The 23,055-nt window shown below is 37.8% G+C and overlaps 1 protein-coding gene across 1 annotated transcript in view; it reads left to right on the top strand.

Annotated features, from left to right (window-relative positions):
* CPLANE1 (ciliogenesis and planar polarity effector 1) overlaps window positions 1-22,645 on the top strand; it is a 94,964-nt gene extending 72,319 nt beyond the window's left edge. The window contains 11 exon segments of the mRNA XM_014559668.2: window positions 1,428-1,515; window positions 5,990-6,136; window positions 9,023-9,053; window positions 9,580-9,711; window positions 11,186-11,351; window positions 13,178-13,236; window positions 13,828-13,995; window positions 15,072-15,199; window positions 18,690-18,779; window positions 20,929-21,107; window positions 21,597-22,645. Of these exon segments, the coding sequence (XP_014415154.2) occupies window positions 1,428-1,515; window positions 5,990-6,136; window positions 9,023-9,053; window positions 9,580-9,711; window positions 11,186-11,351; window positions 13,178-13,236; window positions 13,828-13,995; window positions 15,072-15,199; window positions 18,690-18,779; window positions 20,929-21,107; window positions 21,597-21,770 (1,362 nt within the window). The 3' untranslated portion in view covers window positions 21,771-22,645.
* The last annotated feature ends 410 nt before the right edge of the window (window positions 22,646-23,055 follow it).

Raw genomic sequence — 23,055 nt, 5'->3', positions numbered from 1 at the left:
TCAACTTTTAACCATTGAGTATTATGTTGGCTGTGGGTTTGTTGTAAATAGATTTTATCATGTTGAGATATGTTCCCCCATACCTGCTTTTGTGAGAGTTTTTATCGTGAATGGATGCTGAATTTTGTCAATTGCTTTTCTGTGACTATTATAATGATTACATGGTTTTTGCCTTTTCTTTTGTTAATGTGGTGTATCACATTGATTGATTTCCATATGTTGAACCATCCTTGCAACCCTGAAGTGAATTCAACCTGATCATGGTGTATGATTCTTTTTATATATTGTTAGATTTAGTTTGCCAATATTTTGAGGATTTTTGCATCAATATGCATTAAAGATATTGGCCGGTAATTTTCTTTTCTTTTCTTTTCTTTTTTTTATATTGTCTTTGGTTTTATTATTAGGGTGATGGTGGCCTCATAGAATGAATTTGGAAGTGTTCCCTCCTCTTCAGTTTTTTGAAAGAGTTTGAGAAGGATAGGTATAAGTTCTTATCGTATGTTTGGTAGAGTTCCCCAGTGAAGCCATTTGCTCCTGGACTTTTGTAGTCTTTTTAGTTTGCTGTAATCCTTTTTACTTTTATTGCCCTTGCCTAAGGAGATAGTTCAAAAAATATATTGCTAAGATCAGTGTCAAAGAGCATATTGCTTATGTTTTTTTCTAGGAGTTTTATTATTTCAAGTCTTATATTTAAGTCTTTAACCCATTTTGAATTTATTTTTGTGTATGGTGTAAGAAAACGGCCTAGTTTCTTCATTCTTTTACATGTAACTATCCAGTTTTTCCAACACCATTTGTTGAAGAGACTGTCTGATAAACAAAACAAATGAACAACTAAAGCAGAAACAGATTAATAGATAGAGAACAACCCAGTGGTTGCCAGAGAGGACATGGGTCAGGGATGGGTGAAATAAGTGAAGGAGATTAAGAGGTACAGACTGCCAGTTATAAAATAAGTAAGTCATGGGGATGTAATGTAAGGGAAAATAGTCAATAATATTGTGATAACTTTATATGGTATTAATGTATAAAAATACTGAATTACTATGCTGTACATCTGAAACTATTATAATATTGTAAGTCACCTATATACTTCAATAAAAAAGAAAAGAAAGGTGATCTATATAAATAAAAAATAAGAAAGGTTTTGTCTAGATGATAGTTAATGTTCCTCCCCATTCTAAAATTATATGACGCAGTTTTCCTGAGCCTCTTAAAAGGGTAACTCAGTTAACATACAAATAAGTAAAAATGAACTCCTCTATCAATCCCCACCATTTAACTCATGTTGAATTTAATCCCATTCTTTCATTTGTTGCATTAATGCAAATGTTTAAAGCCTACATAAAATTATTTATGATACTTTGAAACTATCGAACTATAATAGTTGTAACAGTTATTTTCTTGTGTGTGTTTTTCTACAGGTTGAACCTGTGGACCGCATTGAATTGTCTTCTGGTCCTGAATCTGAAAAAATGTTGCCTTCAAAAAACATTAGCATTTCTGAAGAAGGTTTGTGAAGGGTTGGGAGTGGAACTAAAACCTTGCTTTGAAAAAATAAGTATTGCTTTTGAGAGTCCAGAACTAGGAATAGTTTTCATGTGTGACCTGAAGCCATCAATCCCCTGATTTTTAGATTAGGATTATTTTTGTGATAAAATGATTGGCTCCCACCTCAGGCCTTTTTTTCCTTTTCTTTTCTTTTTTTTTTTTTTTTCTGAGAAGCCAATGCTATAACCTCCTCTTTTGTATCAGAGTCAGGCAGTGTGGGCTGGATCTTATTTTCTGTGACTCCACCCACTGGCCACACACTACTAAGGATTACACAGAGCTTTGTGCTCAGGTAGCTGTTTGTCTGTAGTCATCAGCTGAGCTGGAATTTGAGGTTCTGATTAAATGGCTGGGCAATGGTGAGGTATTAAGTTTTTACGTTCCTTATTAAAAGAATGAAATTAGGGCAGTTATTTAAATAAATTTCTACTGTATCTGTAGTTGTTATTTGTATCTGCATTCTTAGTCTTGTCAGACATTTAATGCATTTTTGCAAAAAAGCAAGCTTTGGCTTGTTGATTCTCTATTGTTTCTTAATTTTCTTTTTCATGAATATCTACTTAGCTTTATTATTTTTTCTGCTTTTAGGGGCTTAACTTGTTGGGTTTTACCTAACTTCATTCTTTCTTTTTTCTCTAATAAGTGCAGTTGAGGCTGAACATGTTTCTGCAAGGACCCAGACAAGAGTTGTGTGCCATCTTTTGGTAGTTTGCAGATCTAGTTTGCAGTTTGTATTATGATTTCTCCTTCAACTCATAAAAGGGGTTTTTAGCTTCCAAATATTATGGGATTTGGGCTATATTTTTGTAATTTTCATTTTAGTTGTATTGTGATTGGATGAGTGTACAGTAATATCATTCTTAGATATTTGTTAGAATTTCCTTTGTAGCCCAGTATATATAGTCAGCTTTTGTAAATTGTCCGTGTTTATTTGAAAAGAATAAGCATTTTCTATTAGTTTATGTCAAATTTCTAAGTTTTATTTCTCCTTGTAATTTTGTTAAATGTTGGTTTATGTAGGTGAGGCTATGTTATAAAATGAATGTAGTTCATGATTATTATATTTTTTGTTGAATTTTATCCTTTTTAATGAATTGTAATGATAAAAGTTAAGTAATGACTGTCTTTATCCCTAAAAATGCTTTTTAGACTCAAAGTCAATTTTATCTAATATTAATATTTCCATTCCTGCTTTCTTTTATGTGGTGTATCTTTTTTGATATTTTTTATTTTAAAAAAATTTTAATGGACAATTTCAAACATATTTCACTAGAAGACAGAATAGTATAATTAGCCTTCATGTACCCAACCATCAATTTTAACAGTCATCAAATCATGGTCAGTCCTGTTTAATGCGTCCCCAGCACTCTTCTTGCCTTTTCCTGAATTATTTTTAAGCAAATCCCAGACAGCACATTAGTTTATCCAAAAATATTTTATGTGTATGTTTAAAAGATAAGATCTCTTTTAAAAATATAATAATATTGTCACTTCTTTTTTTTTTAAATCTTAATATTGTCATATATCTAATCAGTGTTCATGTTGCCAGTTGCCTCAAAAAAAAGTTTATTTGTTCTAGTTGGAGTCCAGATAGGTCTATACATGGCAATTGGTTGACAGCTTAAAAGTTTTTAACTTCTGGGTTTGTCCTCCATCTCTTTTTCCCCTTGCAGTTTATCTTTTCAAGAAACGCGGATGTTTGTCCTGAAGTATTTTTTCAGACTCTAGATTTTGCTAATTAAGTTTTTGTGCTGTCATTTAACATGTTCCTCTGTTCCCTATATTTTTAGTACATTAGACATCCCTTTACTTTCAAGCTGAGTGATTATGTTGTGGTTGTATACATACAGTGTATAACTCGATTTCATTCTTTTACATAATTTTTTTACTAGTTTTCTCTGTTTCATCTTTTTTTTAAATTGAAGTGTAGTCTGTTTACAATGTTGTGTCAATTTCTGGTACATGGCATAATGTTTCAGTCATACATACACATATATATATTCATTTTCATATTCTTTTCATTGTAGGTTACTATAAGATATTGAATATAGTTCCCTGTGCTATACAGTAGAAACTTGTTTATCTAGATAATTTGTTATTCATCAGGTATAATGTTTCCATTTATTCTGGTTACTGATAAATTTATGCTTATTTCTGTTCTCTTTTTTGTGTTTCTGATTTCTTCTATATTTTTTCTTTACTTTTCATCCTTTCTTTCCTTCTGTTGGATTGAGTTTTCTGTATTTTTCTTATTCCTCCTCTATTGGTTCAGAAATTATGCATTCTATTTTTAATCTCTTAGTGCTGATTCTTGAATTTTCAACATTCAGAGTTGAGTTAAAATGTGAGACAAATATATTTACCTCCCAAACTATGTAAGGACTTTAGGGCTTTTAACACTGATCTGCTCCTTCACATTTTCTCTGATGCTGTTTTCTAATATTGTAGTTCTACCTTATTTTTAACTCTCCCTTGTCTTTTATTTTTTAAGTCAATACTAATTTGCATTTGTCAGCATATTTGCCAGGTTCTATGCCCTCGATTGCTTCTTTACTTAACAAAATATAATTTAAATAATGTAAATATGTAAACAGTAAATACATAAAACACCGTTTCATCAGATAATACCCTTATTGCCTGAGATGCACTCTGGCATTGCCTATTCTCTACTGTTTTTGCCCACAGTTGCTTCTTGCATCCACTTCTTTGATGATTGTTTCCTTCTTCCTTCTTTTATCAGTTCTTTCATCTAGAGTCTGTGACTAGCAAATTCTCCCAGACTTTGAACATAATTTTAATTATACTACAATTTGTGAGTGATGACTTATAGCTGAGTACAGAATTCTAGGTTGATGCTTATTTTCCCTCAGCATTTTAAAGATATTCCATTTTACACTGACATCTCTAAGTGCTGAGTTTATACTACCTACGTCCTGTGTACTTGCTGTTCTTTTACCTCTGATTGTTTTTAAAGTTTTCGCTTTATTTTGCATTTGTGACACAGTGTGTCTAGGTGTATATTTTTATTTATGCTATAATGGAGTAGGAATGAGTCTTTAATTTGCAGGTTTAACAATATTTGCTCTGTTTGGTTTTCTAAAAACACCTGTTAGAGGTATGTTGGACCTTCTCACTTTTTGCCCTGTCTCTTAACCACTTAATTTCCACCTTTGTATCTTTCAGTGATGTGCTCAGGATGTTTCCTCAGATCTGTCTTTTAGCTTACTAATTCTCTCTTCTACTATGTCTTCTTTGCTATAGGATTTTAATTTTGGTGACTGTATTCTTAATGTTGAGAAGCTTTGCTTCTTTTTCAAATCCATCTGTTCTTTGGATGTACTGTCCTGTTCTTTTACTGTGGTTTCTATACCTTCTTTTATCTATTTAATAATTTTAGTAGTATTTTATGACCTTTTATTTTTTATTTATTTATATATTTTGTTAATGGAGATACTGGGGATTGAACCCAGGACCTCATACATGCTAAGTACACACTCTTCCACTGAACTATACCCCCCACCCATTATGACCTTTTAGATTATTTTACTTCACGTGTGCATATTCTCAGTTATCAAATCTTTGTACTGACCCTTTCTCACAGTTGCTTGTTTCCTTGTGTGATTTGTAACTTTTTATCATGTGCTTATCTTTGTGGGGATTTTTCTAGGTTGTGTATATTTTTATTTAGAGTGGTTTTGTATTTGCTTCTTGCTGTTACTGAAGTAGAAAAAATATGAGGACAAGTTTTTATATACATTTCTTGGCTTGGAGTTGCTGTACTACATAGATGGCATAAATTCAGATCCCACAGCTGCTTGTGGCAAGACAAACTCTGTTTCTCAGAGTTGACTTTTATTTTTCTCCCATCCATTATCCATGCAGATAGAAAACTTCTTTGTTGCTTCTCCAGGATAGTTTTTCTTATCCCCATTTTATGGACAGAGCTGTCCTTCAGCGCTCTAGGCCATGTGAAGGTAGCTCAGTTCTCCTCACTGAAGTCTTCAGAACCCATATCTCCTGTTCCTTGTGGACTGTGCCAACATCAGCACCCATTCATTGCCCAGCTTTGAGATCCTTTTCCTTTCCTAGTACCAGGAGATTTCTTTATTTACAGGTCTTGGTTGTGTATGAATCTATTTTTTTTTAATTTAGCATTTTTTCTGTGTTTTTATAATAGGGCATGGGCCCACCCACTGTAGCTCAATCTGCTGTTTTCTGAAGTTGATAATAAATTTAATATTTCTTTAATATGGGAGAGTTTGAAATTTAAATATCAAATTGTTTAATTATACTGTAAATAGGAAGCTATCAGAATAATAGGTTGCAGACTTCTAATGTTTCTGATTCCATGTGGAAATGTTAGCTAAGTATTGTATCTTTTCCATGCGATTTTTTCTACTGTTTTCTTTTAATTGTAATATATATTGTGAACTAGTGCATTTCCTGGCGCATACAAATAAAGATAAATGGGACAAAGAAGAGATTTCAGTAACGGAAACTCATTCTAGTCAGAAAACCTGTATGTTTCCTTCTGCCGATTCAGCCACCAGCCTTTCCAGTGACCAGAATGCGACTTCTCCTGGTATTGTTCTTAACCTTTTTCATTTACTCTTATTTTCCAAATATACTGTTACTGCAGAGTACTTACTAGGACTATAGTTGTGCAGGATTTGTGAAGCCATTTTGCAACATTTATAACTTTCAGGGGAGGGGGAATTAAAAATTGTGCCCTTTACATGAAGAACTTGTGTCACCTTGTCACCTTCGTGAGATACACTGCACACATGTATCATATCTCTGACTTGTTAATGTTAAATATATAGCAACTGGAATATTATACTATCATATTGCAATGTTATACTATGATACTATAATACTTGATTTTTACAAAAATAGGGAAATTCAATCTCTGCCAATTATGGGAGTTTTAATTTAAAAACAAAATAATAGCTGTAATCCTCTGCCCTGTGCCAGACCTTGCTGTCTTACGTGCATTGACTCTGGGGTTCGCCTGACCTGTGAGGTCGATACCATTATTATCCTCATTTACAGGTGAGGATACTGAGACTTAGACGAGTTCAGTTCCACTGTTCATTCCATTTCGTTTGGAGCTGGCAATTCAAAATGCTGTTCCTTAGTCCTAACAAATAGATTGTGTCACATGAATAACAGGGCATAGTAAATGTAACAGTTGAACCACTGACAGTGACTTTGAAATTTTTTTTTTTTGCCCACAGATAATGATGGTCAATAATAATGATTTTAGCAGGGAGGGTATAGCTTAGTGGTAGAGTATGTGCTTAGCATGCACGAGGTCCTGGGTTCAGTCCCCAGTACCTCCATTAAATAAATAAATAAATAAATAAGTAAGTAAGTAAGTAAGTAAGTAAGTAAGTAAGTAAATAGATACATACATACATGCATGCATGCATAATTACCCTCCCCCTCAAAAAATGGTTTTACGTAGTGTTTACAATATGTTTTATTACCATTATTAAAGGAAGACTAGGATGGAGGTCTAGATCAGTTCGTGAGCAGTTAAACTAATCTCTCCCATGCAGTGATGAGGACCTGGGCAGTGTTGTGGGAAAGGGGAAGGAAAAAAAGACATTCTGCATAGGCAGGTGATGGTACTCACCAACTAAGTGGATGGAAGGGGAGGAGGAGGAGAGAATGAATGAATGTTTACCTAATTGTATAGTCAAGACTTAGTGCGTCTGTTTTCTGTGGGAAAGATGGAAAAAAGGGGAAATGCTGGGGACCAGGCTGTGAAATGTTACCCATCAGAGAGCGAGGGGAGCCTCCCCAGGGAGGGAAATGGGGGAGGAACTCTGGTGAAGAACAGTGTGTTTAGAAAGGTGAAGGGATTGTCAAGAAAAAGTGAGTGGCTAACAGTTTCACATGCCACCAGAAAGTCATGAATAAAGACAGTTTTTTTAAGGACTTTGAGAACTTTCAGTGTAATTTCAAAAGAAGGCAGGTTGGGGACGAAGACAGGCTCAAGAAGCTGTAACTATAGACAACTTCAGAATGCCGACAGTAACAGGGAGTAGGAAAATGAGGTAAAGGAAATGAAGTAAAAGATCATTTCAAGATGGGAATAAATACAAACTCTAGTGTTTAAAGACAGAAGAAAAAAAAGTAGCAGGAAAAGAAACATGGGGAGTACCAGGCTAAGGAAACATTCAGGATTGTAATGGTCTCTCAAACTAGGGGGCAAGAGGGGAAAAAGGAGAAATGTCAGCAAGTGGCATAACACATATAAAGATGGATGAATAGAAATGTTTTTCATGTTTAATTGTAAATTTAAAATTTCAGTGTTTAATTGTAAGTTTAAAAAGAAACTAAATTCGTATTTTATAAAAAGTGCTGAATTTAGATGCCCGAATGGGTGTTTTCTTCTCCAAGACTGGTGTCTTGGAAAGATGTGTAGTCATTCTCTTACTTCTAGTGCTCACAAATAGCTTAGATCTCCTCTTTTGTAGTTCTCAATAGTGGCAAGTAATTTATTCACTGAGGATGAATTTAATTTTTAGTAATGGCCATATGTTATTCAGACATCTCTGATAAATGAAGTAGATTATCAGGCTGAGTGTTACTGTTTGGAATTTTTTTAAAAAGGACTTGTGCTTATCAAGGAATGAAGCTATTGTGTTTAGTAAATTGTGAAGGCAGTCCCAAAGGAGGCATTCCAAAATTGATTTGAAGGTGAAATAAGGGTAGACTTTTCCTGTGTAACTACATTTAAAGGTATTTACTTGAATAAAATACTTCTCTGCCTTTTGATAAAAGGAATCAGTTTCATTTCTTAGTAGTCACATCTTTTATAACTGATTAATCTATAGTTACACTGTTATCAAAAAACTCACAAATGGCCAGACTCTGAGAACAAAGATAATGTAAAATTCTTCATTTGAGGTTAATAAACAAAACAATATGTGATTAAGAAAGCAAAATTATTTATTATTAAAAACATGTGGATGTCTAAGTCTTAGGGGCAGGGTGGATTTATCTTGTTATAAGAAAGTCTTAACAAGGAAATGTTTTTGAGAAGATATGCCAGAACATTTTTCCCTGTATTAACTTAATTGTCTTTGTTAAACATACGAAAATTGAATAGATTAAATTTGCTTTAAAGACATGTATTTTGCTTTAAAGACATGTACTTAATATTGGACAAGGTTTAAAAATTATTCTTTGGGTCATATTCTTCCAAGTAAAGGCTCTTGGATTTAAATTAAATATTTTCCCAAATGTATTACTTTTAGGTCGTCAGAAGTTTTTTTGTTTGTTTTTTGTTTAGTAAATTACACTCCAGTATGCTAAACTATGTCCAAAAGCAAAGAAAGATTGTACCTCCTATGGTATATTTTTTAGAGTACTCTGAATAGAAAAGTTCAGGTTAATAATAAAGTAGAAAAAAAACTGACCTGAAGTTTTTATTAATAGTAATGTTTCTTTTTTTAAGGTGTGAATAACAGTAATGAGTTATTTGACAGGTAAATATCTTAAGAATTAATTCATAATTTTACCTAAAGTTGGGTATAAATTAGGTGTTCTGGAAATTTTTTCGTATGTGTGTAAACTTCTACATTACGTATTATTTTGTGGATTAAAGGAGTGTAATTAATTCCCATTGGGACTGGGGTATTTTAAGAAACAAGGATAATTACATTGTATCCCCTATTGTTTTAGCATAGGTAATTAGAATACGGTGGCCTACATTTGCTGTATTTTCTTTTACGACCTATGTATTAAATTTCAATAGGCAGGAGAGGTGGAAGTTGTCCAAGGCCTTATATTTGCTTTTCTAAGGGTACGTATGAAGTTATCAATTATTGATGATTAGTCTTTTCCACTGAATATTATTGGAGTTAAAGCAATAGAAGGAAATTAGTCATATGTTTATAATGTTTACATCCATTTATGCTGTTGGAGGGCATAGTTTTACAAGTTCATTTTTGCTTCATGTAATTAAGTTGTAGATACTGATTTGTATTTCTTAAATTGCATCTGCGAATGAAGTGTTGAAATAGATCCATTCCAGATGAGTGAATTGACTGACATCGCAGACATCATCAATGACCTTATAACAAGAGACGGAGTTTCCAGTGAAGAGCTCGGCTTAACGGAACAACAGGCTAGGAGGATCTCCAGGTAATCACTGAGTAATTCATTTTTAACCTATTTAAAATGTTTATGGTTCAAGAATATTCAAAATTGATCATGTTTTAATGTGATCTTTAGGGCACAAATTCAAAGCTCAGAATGTTTTTTTCTTTGTAAATATATTTTGTGTTGTCTGTGGGTCATTCCTCCCCCTACTAAGCAATATATAGACTGGTTTATTTAACCAGTACCGCACATCTGTATCCTGTGAGCTTTCCCAAGGTCTCATCACTCTGAGTACAACATAAATTTAATCCTATTTCTTTTTAGAAGTAATTAATGATTTAGTTCATAGTACTTCACCCTAAATATGAGCCCCTAGAGTACATTTTAAATAGCTTTTCCTTGGAACATTAGGTTAAAGTGTTTTTCCTTGCAGCCTTTCTTGGGCCAAGAATAAAGGCTGTCTCTTCTACTGATGCTTCTTTGGGATACATACACCTCTTGGTTTATTGATTTACTGGGAGCTGGTCAAGTAGGCACCCTCTGCCTGGCACTTACCAAGAGCCCAGACTCTCAGAAGGAAAGCAGGTTTTCCGTGTAGGTCACATCATCTGTGTCCACGACCCATCTTCTAGTTAGAATGGTGTCTTCTTCACACACTGGGTGACGAGCCTGCCTTAAATCCCCATCTTACACTGCCTGTGTTCTTGAATTGTTCTCAGTAGTCCTTGTGTAGAAGCCAAAATGGGATTAGATGTACAAAAGATTTATTGGGAGACAAGCCTGTGAGGGGAAAAAATAAGTAGGGAGAGGCATCAGACCACAGTGCAAGTCTGACCCCTCTCTGTGAAGGAGAGAGGGCTGAGTATGTGATCTCAGGGTACAGTGTAGTTGAAGAAAGTTTCAGCTGGGTCTGTGGTGAGACATCAAGCCAAAGTCACGTCGGAGGAGTCCTGTGTCCTGCAGGACTGGGCAGCCGCAGCATCCCGCCCTGCTCGGTGGTTAGCTCCTGCTGGCCCCTGGGAAGCACAGCTCCGGCACGAATGTGAGTCCAGATCCAGAAGGGCAGCAGTTGAGAATCATCACTGCATTAAAGTTTTGGAGGTGATTGAGAGTCCAGAAATAGATTATAGGTGAAGAAATCCAAACCAGAACCTTTACAGACATTAATATTGAAGTGATGAGCAGAAAAGAAAGGAGCCATTGTACGAGGCTGCATCGTGTTTGAGAGTTAGGCAAAGACCCAGGTAAGAGAGAGTCTAAAGCAGAAAGGAGAAGCCAGTGGTACCAAATGTCATGGAGAAGTCCAGTAGGACGAAGACCGAAGAGGCTGTCGGTGACCTGAGATCGTTGTCAGTGGATTTCAGGGGACAGGTTGGAACAAGCTGACTAGAGATCTAAGTGTCTGACTTTTCGAGGTGGGGCAGACGCTTTCCAAATAAACAGTGTCTAGTTGTGATGCTTCTTACCTCCATAATAAATTTAAAATCAGTGATGCCCTGCTTGTTAAATTTCTCAGGATTCAGCATTCCTGTGGCAGACGTCCACGGAGAACTGAGAAGGAGAGAAGGGAGATACAAATCTGGATGAAAAGAAAACGAAAAGAGAGAATGGCAGAGTACTTAACTCAGCTGGCAGAAAAGAGAGGCCAGGAACACGATCCTTTCTGCCCCAGGAGCCGTCCAGTAAGTCTGCAATGTCAAGGGTGATGGACTTCTCACAGAGTATGTGGCAAGTGTTCAAGAAAAGAATTAACATAATTTGGATGCAATTTTTCGTTTGATAGATAGAAAAGTCAGCATTTTTCTTAAGTCCGGAAAAGTTAAGAAATTACCTTAATGAAATATAGCAGGGAATTCTACAAACTATGTTCTATTGAGCTTTCTTAAATATTTTTTCTCCCCTGGGCTAATTATGGCTCTAGCATTTTAACCAAATGAAGAGGCTGCAGGTTGGGTGACGGATTGGAGTTGTTCCCTTAATTTTCAGTCAAAGTCAGTGGCAGTTGAACAGCTGACTGTGTGTGTAGTAAAGCCATTTAACAATCAGTTCTCTATCCAGAAGTCATCACCGGAAGATCTTTTCAAGTATGATCCAGTCGTGAGGCCAGAGAACATGGTACTTGTGTGTGTGTGTGTGTTTCCACTGCCCTTTGAACTGTCAGCATTTATGTCCTGAGCCCTGGCTGTGGACAGCACCAGGGCTAAGTCAGAAGGGTTTTTCCTCAGAATATGAAACAAAGCAATGTTACTTTGATAATTCCACTACTATGAAAACCATGTTTAGATTGCACTTTGATTAAAGTTTATCTTTTACTTTGTAATCTGATGTAAAATATAGTAGTACTTCATTTTTTTCAGCATCATTAGGTGATCACATTCTGTAAGTGAATTTTCCAGATAAGGTTGTCACATTTAAGCACCAAATGGTGCAAAAGTAGGTGAACTATTATTTACAGTGTATAATTTACTTACCGGTGTCTGGAAAGAGCACCCTGGTGTGATAATAACATTTTGTCACCAGCCCTGGGGACATGGCATTGACCTTCAGGACTGCTTAAGACCAGCATCTTACAGTGCGTCTGTGTATGTGTGTGTTCTTCCACCCTCCACTGTCAGCCAGGCAGATGCCCCAGATGGTTAGAATTGTGTCCAAATTTAGAATAAATGAACTCAGAGGACATTGGGATTGTTTTGTTGATAGACTTTGTGACTTTTCCTTCAATATCACAGATACTTGTTTCTTTATCTTTTAGCTTCTATTTAGGTAAAGCTTTGGAACTAGTGAGGAGTTAGTGTAATTAGAATTTTCACTTGCATTTCTGTCAGAAATCAAAAAGACCTTTAATTTATTATTGACTACTTCTATATAGGATCTTGAGAAAGTGAATCCACTTCTCTGTTTATGTTTTTATACACAGAATTGTGTGTGAAAGGACTTACCCTCATTAGTATTTTACTGGATAAGATGTGTATAGCTGATATTGGCCAGTTTGCCTTAAGTTTTGAAGAGTTTGCAAGTCTCAGTGAACACAGTGTAGTAGATTTCTGGTAAACATTTTAAAATATTAAAATAATGGTTTTAAATGTGTGACTCATCTCTGCTTTGTCAGCCAAGCTCTTGGTGAGATTAATTACAAGACTGAGTACAAAGTATACGTGTCTCCATCCTAAAGATGTTCCCATTTTCCATTTTAAGTGCAGCTTAATAAGGTTCTTTCCTTTTGATAAAATACATTAATTTAGCTACTAAGATAGATTTTGCATCCCATTTTTTAAGCTGGATTTTCACTTTAATTACATGATGCTTTAATTTAACGTTTTCATGTTTTGTGTTGGGGTAGGAAGCTTCATCACATATGACAGGGTCGTGTACTGTTTACTAAATAACAAAATTATGTTTTAACCTCCTGTTAAAATTGATGAGTAGAAGTTTCATGTTTTCCATGGATCATAATGGTTTAATTATTTGAACTGAAGAGTAATGAACTGACTGGTTATTTCTTGTGCAGTTTTACATGACTTCCAGGGAAATCAGGCTGAGACAAAAGATGAAGCATGAGAAAGACAAGTGAGTTTGGGAGTTGCCCTGAGTGTTCGCTCTCGCTTGCTCCCCTGAGGCCATAGATAATGTGTTAGGGATCCTCTTTTTCACACTAGTCCCTTTTTTGTTGATAAACAGAAAATTATGGGAGAAAACTGAAAGGGAAATAACTAGACTCCACTGGCCTTTTTAGAAATTTATTTTGAAATACTATTCCTTCAATTTTTTTTTTTAGTTTTTTGGGGGTTGGGGGGTGGTAATTAAGTTTATTTATTTTTAGAGGAGATACTGGGGATTGAACCCAGGACCTCATGCATGCTAAGCACACGCTCTACCACTTGAGCTATACTCTCCCCTTCCGTTCCATTTTTGTAACTTTTATTTCTGCTATTCCCCTCCTTCTCCCAGTCCAGATTTGTATGTGCATTTTGAAAATACCCCCGAGGCCATAACCACAGCTGCCCTTACTAACACCTCCTAATGGTTTTCAGAGATCTGAAATTTGAATTTGCATTGAAGAAAATAAATGCTAGGTGGTCTTTGAACATTATGTTCCCTCTAGAAATATGAACTGAAAGTGATTCTTGCATTAAATGTTGTTTAATTCTTCCTCTAAAGATTGCTACTCTCTGACCACTATAGTCGTCGAATCTCACAAGCATACAGTCTGATGAATGAACTTTTGTCTGAATCAGTACAACTTCCAGCAACTGCACAGAAACCATTGCCTAACAAACACAGAACTGCTCAGATTCCTGGAAGGCAGCACTCCCCTTCTCCAGGAGGGTAAGACAGGTTTGGCATGTCATTTGGCAAGATAATGTCAAGTGTGATTAGCATGAAGTGCTTTTATGACCAAAGTCCAGTGTGTTTGCATCTACCCTGCTCTGAATTATGATCGTAAGGTGAATGAGAAAATGGCATCCTAATTATGAGACTTTTATTATTTTATAGAATCACCAAGGAGAAAGACAAAAATTGCATTAAATCTCTAATTACGATGTAACAAAACACTTCGTATACCTAATACATTTTGATAATCCGTTCAAACTTGTTTTCTACTTTTCCGCAGTTTTTGTTCATAATGCCTTCTGTAATTTGCCTCCTAACTGCTCTCCCTGTTTCTCCACTGGCTCCACTCTTGCAGAAGCCGACAGCCCCCACCAGCTCACCACTTCCTCCTCCACTCTCTCTTCTGACCCTGACTTGCTGATTCACTTGTAGATTCTGTTACGTGTTTCTTCTTTGATGACCTGCAGTAGGTTTGGATATGAGTTCAGTAGGCAAGAATTAATTAGACATAGAAGGCTAAAGAAGAGTACCCAGGCATAAAGTTTCTTATATATGTCAGACACACAAAATTGTATTTGTTGGTGATCCATAAAGTGGACATGAATTGGCAGTACATGTTGTTAAAAATTACCATCTTTGACAAAATAAATGATTAGGATTATAAACAAAATCATGTAACTTAAGAGCCTAGAGGAAATGCTACCCAACACAAATGCAGCTGTAATCAGAGCACTTTGTGTGTGTGTGTGATTTGGGATGTCCTCAAAATAGCAGAGACTTCCCTTGAATATTTTCTAGAATAATACAGGGTATTTAATATGTAAGTAACTGTCAAATGTATAGAGCATTTGAAATGGATAGAGAGATAAACACAACACTTTCTTTGGGAAAAAAACGAGTGAAGTTTGGGTTTCGAGGAGAGTTATACACTAACCACATCACTGAGGAACAGAGTAAGCAGGATCAAGTGAATATATTCGTCTGAGCTGGAGTTCAGGCTTTTTGAAATATTGTAGTTTGTCTTTGATAGAGATTCTGGGAATATAATAATTATATAATTTCTACTTTAGAGAGAATCGACATGGGCACAATTTTCCAGTCCATCAACCTGGAAAAGTCAGATGTATATCCACCAGACCAAGTTATACCCCAAAGGCAAGACCTTTCAGGCAGCCTCAAGGCTCACCCTGGCCACGTGGTAAGATTAAAGTATTTTATTGTCTTGTGTAATTTGGATGTATGCCTTCTTGTCTTCAGAGTTGTGTTTTCAATAGTAAAAGCTGTAAATCTTGGTGAAAATTTTAGTGAAAAGCAGTTCCCATTTCAACAGAATGCAAGGGATTGATAAAGACTTAGCCATACTGGAATTTTGTTCTTTTGAAATAAGAAGACCCTAGGAATCTTTTTAAACTAACAGCCTTTTTGCAATAGAACTTGAACAGTCAGTAAATTAGATGCGACTTATTTGGGAATCTGTTTCGTGTGTCTGGCTGAAGATGTAGGCGTTTTTACAAATCACGTTCTGATAGATTTCAGGATGGCTGTATCACAGAAGAGGAATATGAGATACCGTGTTTTTACCCTTTCCCCCATGTGAAGTATAATATCTGTTATTTATTGCTAGCTTTCCTTTTTAAATTTTGCCATGTTTGAGTTTTGATTACTAAAGTAAAACATACACATTATATAAAATGATTACACGTTAAAAATACATAATCATAGCTAACCTTTTCCACAATGTGAAATGGTACATATGAGGATTATTTAAGAAAATTGAAACTTTTTTAACTTGGAATTTTTTTTACTATCCCTGATGAATTTTTGTGTTAAAAAAAAAAAATCCAGTGAGTATATACTGTGTTAAAGTTACCCAAGCAAACTAATAAATCAAGCTATCTAGATTACAAAAAAAGTATACATTTTTTAATATGTAGTATAAATGTATACAGCTAAAAATGTATAAAAACTAACGTGCCAGATTCTGTTTAAGCTCTTGAATTACAACCCTATGAGAAACACACTTTTATGTTCCCATTTTAAAGATGTGAAAGTCAAGGCAGAGAAAGTTGAAATAACTGCCTAAGATCAGACAGTGAGGAAGTGGTAGAGTCAGGATTTAAACCCAGTCTTGGTCTAGAATTTACGCACCTAGAACCTGCACTTTAGTATGCTGTCTTAATTTAGAAAATTGAAGTTTCCATAAATTCTAATCCTTTTGATAAAATTTAATAGTTTGGTTAACTCTTGCTTTTCATTGACAAATTAAATAATAAAGCTACTGCTCTTTTTTTTTTTTTTAACTGGAATTTAAAAATAATAACCATGATTTTTTTTAGTTTTTAATTTTATTTTATATCTGATACCTTTACCAAAATTAAAGAAATACCCCAAATTGGCAAGGGTTTTAAACTTGAACCATGTTTTTTTTTTTAACTTTATTTATTTATGTATTTTACAATATATTTTTTAAATTGAAGTATAGTTGATGTACAATACTATATGTTACAAGTATACAATATGGTGATTCACAATTTTTAAAGGTTATACTATAGTTAGTATAAAATATTGGCCATATCCCCCATGTTGTACAGTACATCCTTGTAGCTTATTTTATACCTGATAGTTTATAGCTCTTAATCCTTCACCTCATCTTGCCCCTCCCTCTTTGAACCATGGTTTCTTAATATCAGATGAAAATGTCTTGGATTATGTGGAAGTATGTCTTTCTCTTGGACCTGCCCCCAGTGTCAGGCCTGTGTTGTTACCTTGCACTTGACTGGGCTGAGGCCTTGGCCCTCCTTTGGTCCCCTCGCTGGCCCTTGATGGACTCTGCTTGATGCCGTGCTGCTGCTCCAGGGCCCCCACCCCACGTAGATCAGTCCAGACCCTCTCCTTCTGCCTTCTTAGCCTCCTTTCCCTGTATAGTCAGGATAATCCGTGACTCTTGCAGGCTTATTTTCACATGCTGTGTGCTCCCATTCCTGCGTTGAAATTCTGCCTTGTACCTTGAACCTACCTCCATGTCTTGGAAGACTTCCCTAATTTTAATTGTTTAGTTCTTCCAACCTGATATAATGAATTTTAACGTCCATATTTTTGTTTTTTAAGTGGCTTGTACTTAACTCGCATGGTGGTTGTGAATATTAGAGACAAATGGTAGCACTGGTAGCTAAAGTAGCTATTTTTTTTGTCCTCTGAACACTCAGTCATGTTTCTCCCCCTCGTGAGGCACTAATGTAACAGGTCGTCTGTTGTGGTTACTTATAAACTTAGTATGTCCCATGACACACTAAATTTTTTGAGGGTAGCAACACTCTCTTCTTCATCTTGTATTACCCCTTCACATTGAACAAATGAAATAACTGAATAATTGCATAAATGGGGAGAAAAAGGCTATTTAGCTTTTTTACCTAAAAATAGCTATTGATGAACTAATTTTTGTTCAAGAATATTAATGGGCAGGTTTTGTAGTATTTATACTATGTCACAGAACACCATGTGCCTAGCTGTTATCCGAGCTGACCCCCCGCCACTTCGCTTCCCTGGACCTTTAAGGCAAAGGTAGGAGAGGAAACTTGAGGGACTTGTGAACATGCTGGCTTCTCTGACCATCCAGATAGTGCCTATGTGTGGCTTCCACCACATCCAGAACCCAGCCATTTCCCTGGCAACATTCAGCGGCTTCAGGTCTCCAGTATTGTAGGGCAGTGGGAGAAACCCGGGTTCTTCCCAGTCGGTGATACAGATAACCCAAGCCCACGAGGGCGAGTTCAGTCATTGCATAGATGGGAAGTGAGGATCCATCAGTGTTTAAAAAAAATCACTGCAGTTCTTCCATAAAAGAATTTACCTGAAAATACTTGTGAGTTTGACTATATGTTACTATCTTTTGTAAAGAAGTATGCAGTTTTGGCTAATTTCTTCAGCTCTGCATGCAAACTGTTATACCCAAGGGTCCTTTTTCTTTCTTCCTTTCTTCCTTTCTTTCTTCCTTTCTTCCTTCCTTCCTTCCTTCCTTTCTTTCTTTCTTTCTTTCTTCCTTCCTCCCTCCCCTCTCTCTCTCTCTCTCTCTTTCTCTTTCTTTCTTTCTTTCTTTCTTGCTTGCTTGCTTGCTTGCTTGCTTGCTTGCTTGTTTTGTGTTTAATTCTATCAAAAATAATATAAAGACCATGTAATAAGTATCTGAGAAGGATTGGAGGCATAAATAACAGATCTCGACTTTGGAATCGTCCAGGCCTAGGTTCACGTCCCAGCTCTGCTGCTTACTTTGTACCCTCAGATATGTTTTTAAAACCTACCTCCTAGAGTTGTTGAGGATTATAAGTAACACATTTTGCATAACATAAACAGTAGATGATGGCAACCAATCCTGGAATTTAAGAAGCCTAATTTGGTCATTCTCCTGGCATTTCGTCTGGGTTCGTGTTCCTGGCTTTTCCCATTGCCAGAGATGTTGTCAAGGCACATTTGCCATCTGAAAAAGGACTGTGGTTGTGCTATAAGGATTTCAAGTCTGAAGTAGACTTTTCCTTCGTCTGCACCTTTGTTTTGTTTCTTTGGTTCAAATCAACCACCATTTACTGGCCCCTACTAATCAGAAGATTTCTGTCCTCAAAGAACTTATAACACGAAACATGAGAAATCGTGCCTGCATACGGAAGGTTAAAGAGGTGTGTGTGTCTTTATAGGAACTGCTACGTTTACTGTACAGAAAAAAGCTGGGGGGGCCAAAATGGCAGTGAGGAATGCTGTGCGGTCTCCAGTTACCTCCCCGAAAGGTAAGAGGCAAAGAAAGAACAGAAGGTGCTTGGACTTAATACTAAATTTTTAAAAATCATAAATCACTCTTAGAAATGTCAATTACGGATTTCAGCACAAAGAGCGTGGCCGGGTGGTGGACCCCATGGTTGTGACCTTAGCTCCTTCCCGAGTACATGTTTTTATGTCCAGCCCTGAGCTAAATAATAAATAAGCCCGTCGCCAGCAGCCAGCCCACTGTTCACTTACAGGTGTGAAGACTATCCAAAGGGCGCTCTGAGTACTACTCTCCGTTTACCCCAAAGGACAGAGAGTTAACATATTAGCTCAGGTTCTAAGTATTGATTCTTTCTCTCATCTTAGGTAAATCACATAACCTCACTTTCCTACTTTGCAAAATGGAGATAATAACATTTTCCCCGTAGGATTTTCATTAAGAGTATTCATTCTGCAACAGTCCACTAAGATCCTGCTGCGCACCAGGCACTGTTAGTCAGGAACAGCACAGACGGTAGCGCAAAGATAAGGTATGGAGACCTGGAAGGTCTCTCAGAGAAAGTGTTATTGGAGTGAAATTCTGAATGGTGAAAGGGGGTTGTCACGTAAAGATAAGAACAGTTCCAAGTGGAGAGACGAACGAGGACAGAGCCCTGCTACAGAAACCGTCTCGGTGCGACAGAAAAGGTCACTGTGGGAAAGTGGCCAGGGATGTGGTGTAGGGGCAGGCTGGACCCTCTCAGCTAAGGGTCCAGGGGGCTCCCTTGGAGTGAATTAGGGAGAGCATATAATTTACGTTTTAGAACGTGTGGGAGAAAAGAACAGAAGGCAGTAGGCAAGCACAGAGGTATTGCTCAGACTCGGGTTATCACAGTAGAAACAGCGGGGAGTCATTAGATTTGGAATATATTTGAAGATGGACCAAATTAAGACTTGCTATTGGATAGGTTTTAGGATGCATAAGAAAGAAGGATAAAGGACGATTGGATTTTAACCTGAGCATTTCCTGGGATGCGGAAAACTATTGGAGGAAATGGTTCGGGGTAGAAATTAACAGTTTGGATTTTGGACATGTTAATATTGGAATGTTTATTGCACATTCAAGTAAAGACGTCAGGAAGGCTGTTTGCACTATGACGCTAGAGATACAGGTTGTCAGCATGTATATTTTCAGCAGTGGAACTCGATGAGATCAGTGAGGGAGAGTATTTGTGTAAGAGGACCAAGGACCAGGCCCTGGGGCACTGGTAATTGAAGGGGATGAACGTAGGTGCGGCGCACAGCCCACAGTAAGTGCCAGAATGTGCGCTGTCATTGGTTTCAGGGGTGCCTGTTTCTTGGAGGATCATTAGTTCTAAGCGCATGAGGTTGGTAGAGCGATAACAGGCCAGGCGGCCCAAACTCACCGCTCTGTTCCCTCCTCTTGCCCTCTTCAGGGGCCACATGCCTGCTCATTGGGACCTGTGTTCACTCCCACCATGTAAACTGCATGCATACACCCAGCTTGGGTGTTTCTTTAAGTCACCCGGTGAGGGCAGAACGTGCTGCAGCAAGGGCTTTGGAACATGAAGTGTGTTGGGTGGGGCTCCTCCAGGGCCTTATGCAGGGAAGCGCTGCTGGTTGATGGGTCTGCTAGGCTGCCTAAGGGCACGATTTGGGATCAGTGTTTCTTTTCAGCAAATACTGATATTCAGCCGGGAGGAAGGGGGCCATCGTGCGTTGTCAGTGCACTTGCCATGACGCCTCTGCCGAAGGCCGATCGTAGGCAGGAAGCCTGAGTGGGGATCCCTAGAACACCACTCCTTGGAAGCTTCCACAGGAGACTTTCTGTAAGAGGCAAGGAAGGCCCAGCTCTCCAGGTTCGCCTAACTTCGAGTTTGGAACTTCACCGTGGTTCCATTTTTTCCTGTGGACTCTGTTCCCCGGACTCCCTTGTCTTAGAGGTTGCCATTGCTTTTAAAATCAGAAGAGGTGGCCAGAATCCAGTCTCCTTCTCTCACACTGACAGGACAGGAATTGCTAGAGCCCCTAAGGTCAACCGTACCCAGACCGTGAGATTCAAATGCTAGGTAAGATGTGGCTGCCTTGGGTTTGATGGTAAAAGTCACAGAGAAGAACAAACTCCGTCAGTGCATTGATCCCAACGTATGCTTTGCTCTTTCCCCTTGAAAGGCTCTAAGGCTCCATGTCGCAGTCTGCAGTGCACGAACAGTCGCAGAAGTGCTGGGCTTGTGCCTCAGCTCGGGCAGGTGTGCGTGGAGTGCGAGAGGGAGGAGACGGTGGTGAGCCCCTGGACAGTGCCTGCAGACGTCCGCGCCATTCTGCATGGGAGCCACAGTTCCCTTCTGCAGGTAAGCACTGGTCCAGATTTCAGGTTGCCTGGTGATTCCTTGTGGTCTTCAGGGCTTTTTGTTTATTTTTTGTTTCTCTCATGGGATGTAGAAAATTCAAGGCAGTGTGAAGTGGTGATTCAGAGTGTCTGCACTTCGGCTTAGTGCTCCAGCATTTACTTTTCAAAATTTTTCCTCGACTGTGTATTTTCTTTTTAACTTAAAAAAGAAAAAACTCAAAAAACAAAACACAAAATGTAAGATCAGATAATTGCACTATAGGTATAAAAATCCATTCTGTCCGCCCTCCAGGCCTGATGCCAGCATCTCGTGTCCGATGATGTCCCTGCAGCCACATGTGCTGGGCGGCCACAGCCCTGGGGTTCCCTGCATGTTTCCTTCACCATTTGGTGGATGCGCAACTCTAGAATCTTTGAAAAACTTAGTTCATGTTCCATTTATTTTCTCTCAGGCTAGGACCACCTTTTACTGTCTTTCTCAATTTGCTAGGACTTGTCACCAACTGAAGAAAAGCCAGAGCCTCCTTTCGGGGTGGGTGGCACGGACAGCTTCTCTGAGAGCACCGGCAGCATCCTCGGCAAGCTGGACTGGGATGCCGTTGAGGACATGGTGGCCGGCGTGGAGGACGAGAGCCTGTCTGTCCACTGGGCCCTGGACCTGTAAGACCTGAATGTCACTCTGCTTCTGCACAAAGGCCAGCAGTTCAGTGATGTGGTTCTGAAAGACCTGTGGGTTTAAGGGAGAGACGCAAGGAAGGAAGCCATGTGGATTTACCTCCTGCAGGCATAGTTTTACTTGGGTTAGACATTTCAAGAGGCAAAATAAACTTTTCTCAGTAATTTTGCCTTTGGGGGAAAGGGTTAACTATAGATGTATTATATGTTTTGGCATTTGGCTTCTTTTCTTTATGTATAATTTTCTAAGTGATGAGATAAACAGAACCTTTCAAGTTTGTATACTATTTAAGCTACTTTCAATAAAAATCTTCTATCTTGCCGCCTCCTTTACTCTATACCCTGAGTTTTCAGAAACAACCTTGTGTGTGTAAACCTAATAGGAAAAAAAATTCTCCTTTCACTGAGGTGAAGAAAATTGCAGTCTTACCTGAGACGCTCAAAAATGAACTCCATTTTAAAACATATCCTAAAATTGTGTAGGGCTTGGCCTAGGAGTCAAAAGGAACCAACGACCTCCCACCAATCCTAAACTTTTAAACAAGCCAAGGTTCATGTGGGCCGGATCTTCTGTCCTCTGCCCTGTAGCCTGAAAAGCCTTGGAGGAAGAAAAAGTGATGGATGCTTTGAGTAGGAAAGAAAGAGACTATGACTCTTGACTCTAGAGGGTTCATGTTAACTTTATAAAAACCTGTGGTGCCAAGACCTGGGTGGTTCTGGTACTGCACCCAAACAGTGGCATCACTTGGAGATCATTTTTCTGAGAAGAGACTAACAAACTTCACGTCTTTGTCAATTTTTAGTGTAGTATCAAAGAGTACTATTATCTGAAAAGGCTATTAAACATTCCTTTCCTTCCAACTACATGTCTGTGTGACGCCAGATTTTTTTCATTCACTTCAGCCAGAACAACATACTGCCATAGCTGAGTGCAGAAGCTGGTATGAGAATTCAGCTGTCGTCTATTAGGCCAACCGCTAAAGAGATTTGTAAAACTACAAAACAGTGCCACTTGTCTCACTAAATTTTGTTTTGAAAATAGTTATTTTTATTAAAATGTGTTATACGCGAACATTCAATGGGTCATTGTAACTTAAACATTTTTTTCTCAGTTTTAATTTCTGACATAAATATCGACAGATGCGCCCACATAAACAAACCCTGCTTGGGCCCCTCCGCGGGGCCTGAGTATGAAAGGAAGACGCCGTCGGAGAACCGCTGCCCTGCGGCCGACAGTGGCGGGTCTTAGCTTAGACGGCGCGGTCAGCGCCGTG

This window comes from Camelus ferus, chromosome 3 (genome assembly GCF_009834535.1).
Source record: "Camelus ferus isolate YT-003-E chromosome 3, BCGSAC_Cfer_1.0, whole genome shotgun sequence".
Taxonomy (NCBI): Eukaryota; Metazoa; Chordata; class Mammalia; order Artiodactyla; family Camelidae; genus Camelus; species Camelus ferus.
The sequence above is the reverse complement of the archived record's forward strand: the minus strand, read 5'-3'. Positions and strand labels throughout refer to the sequence as shown.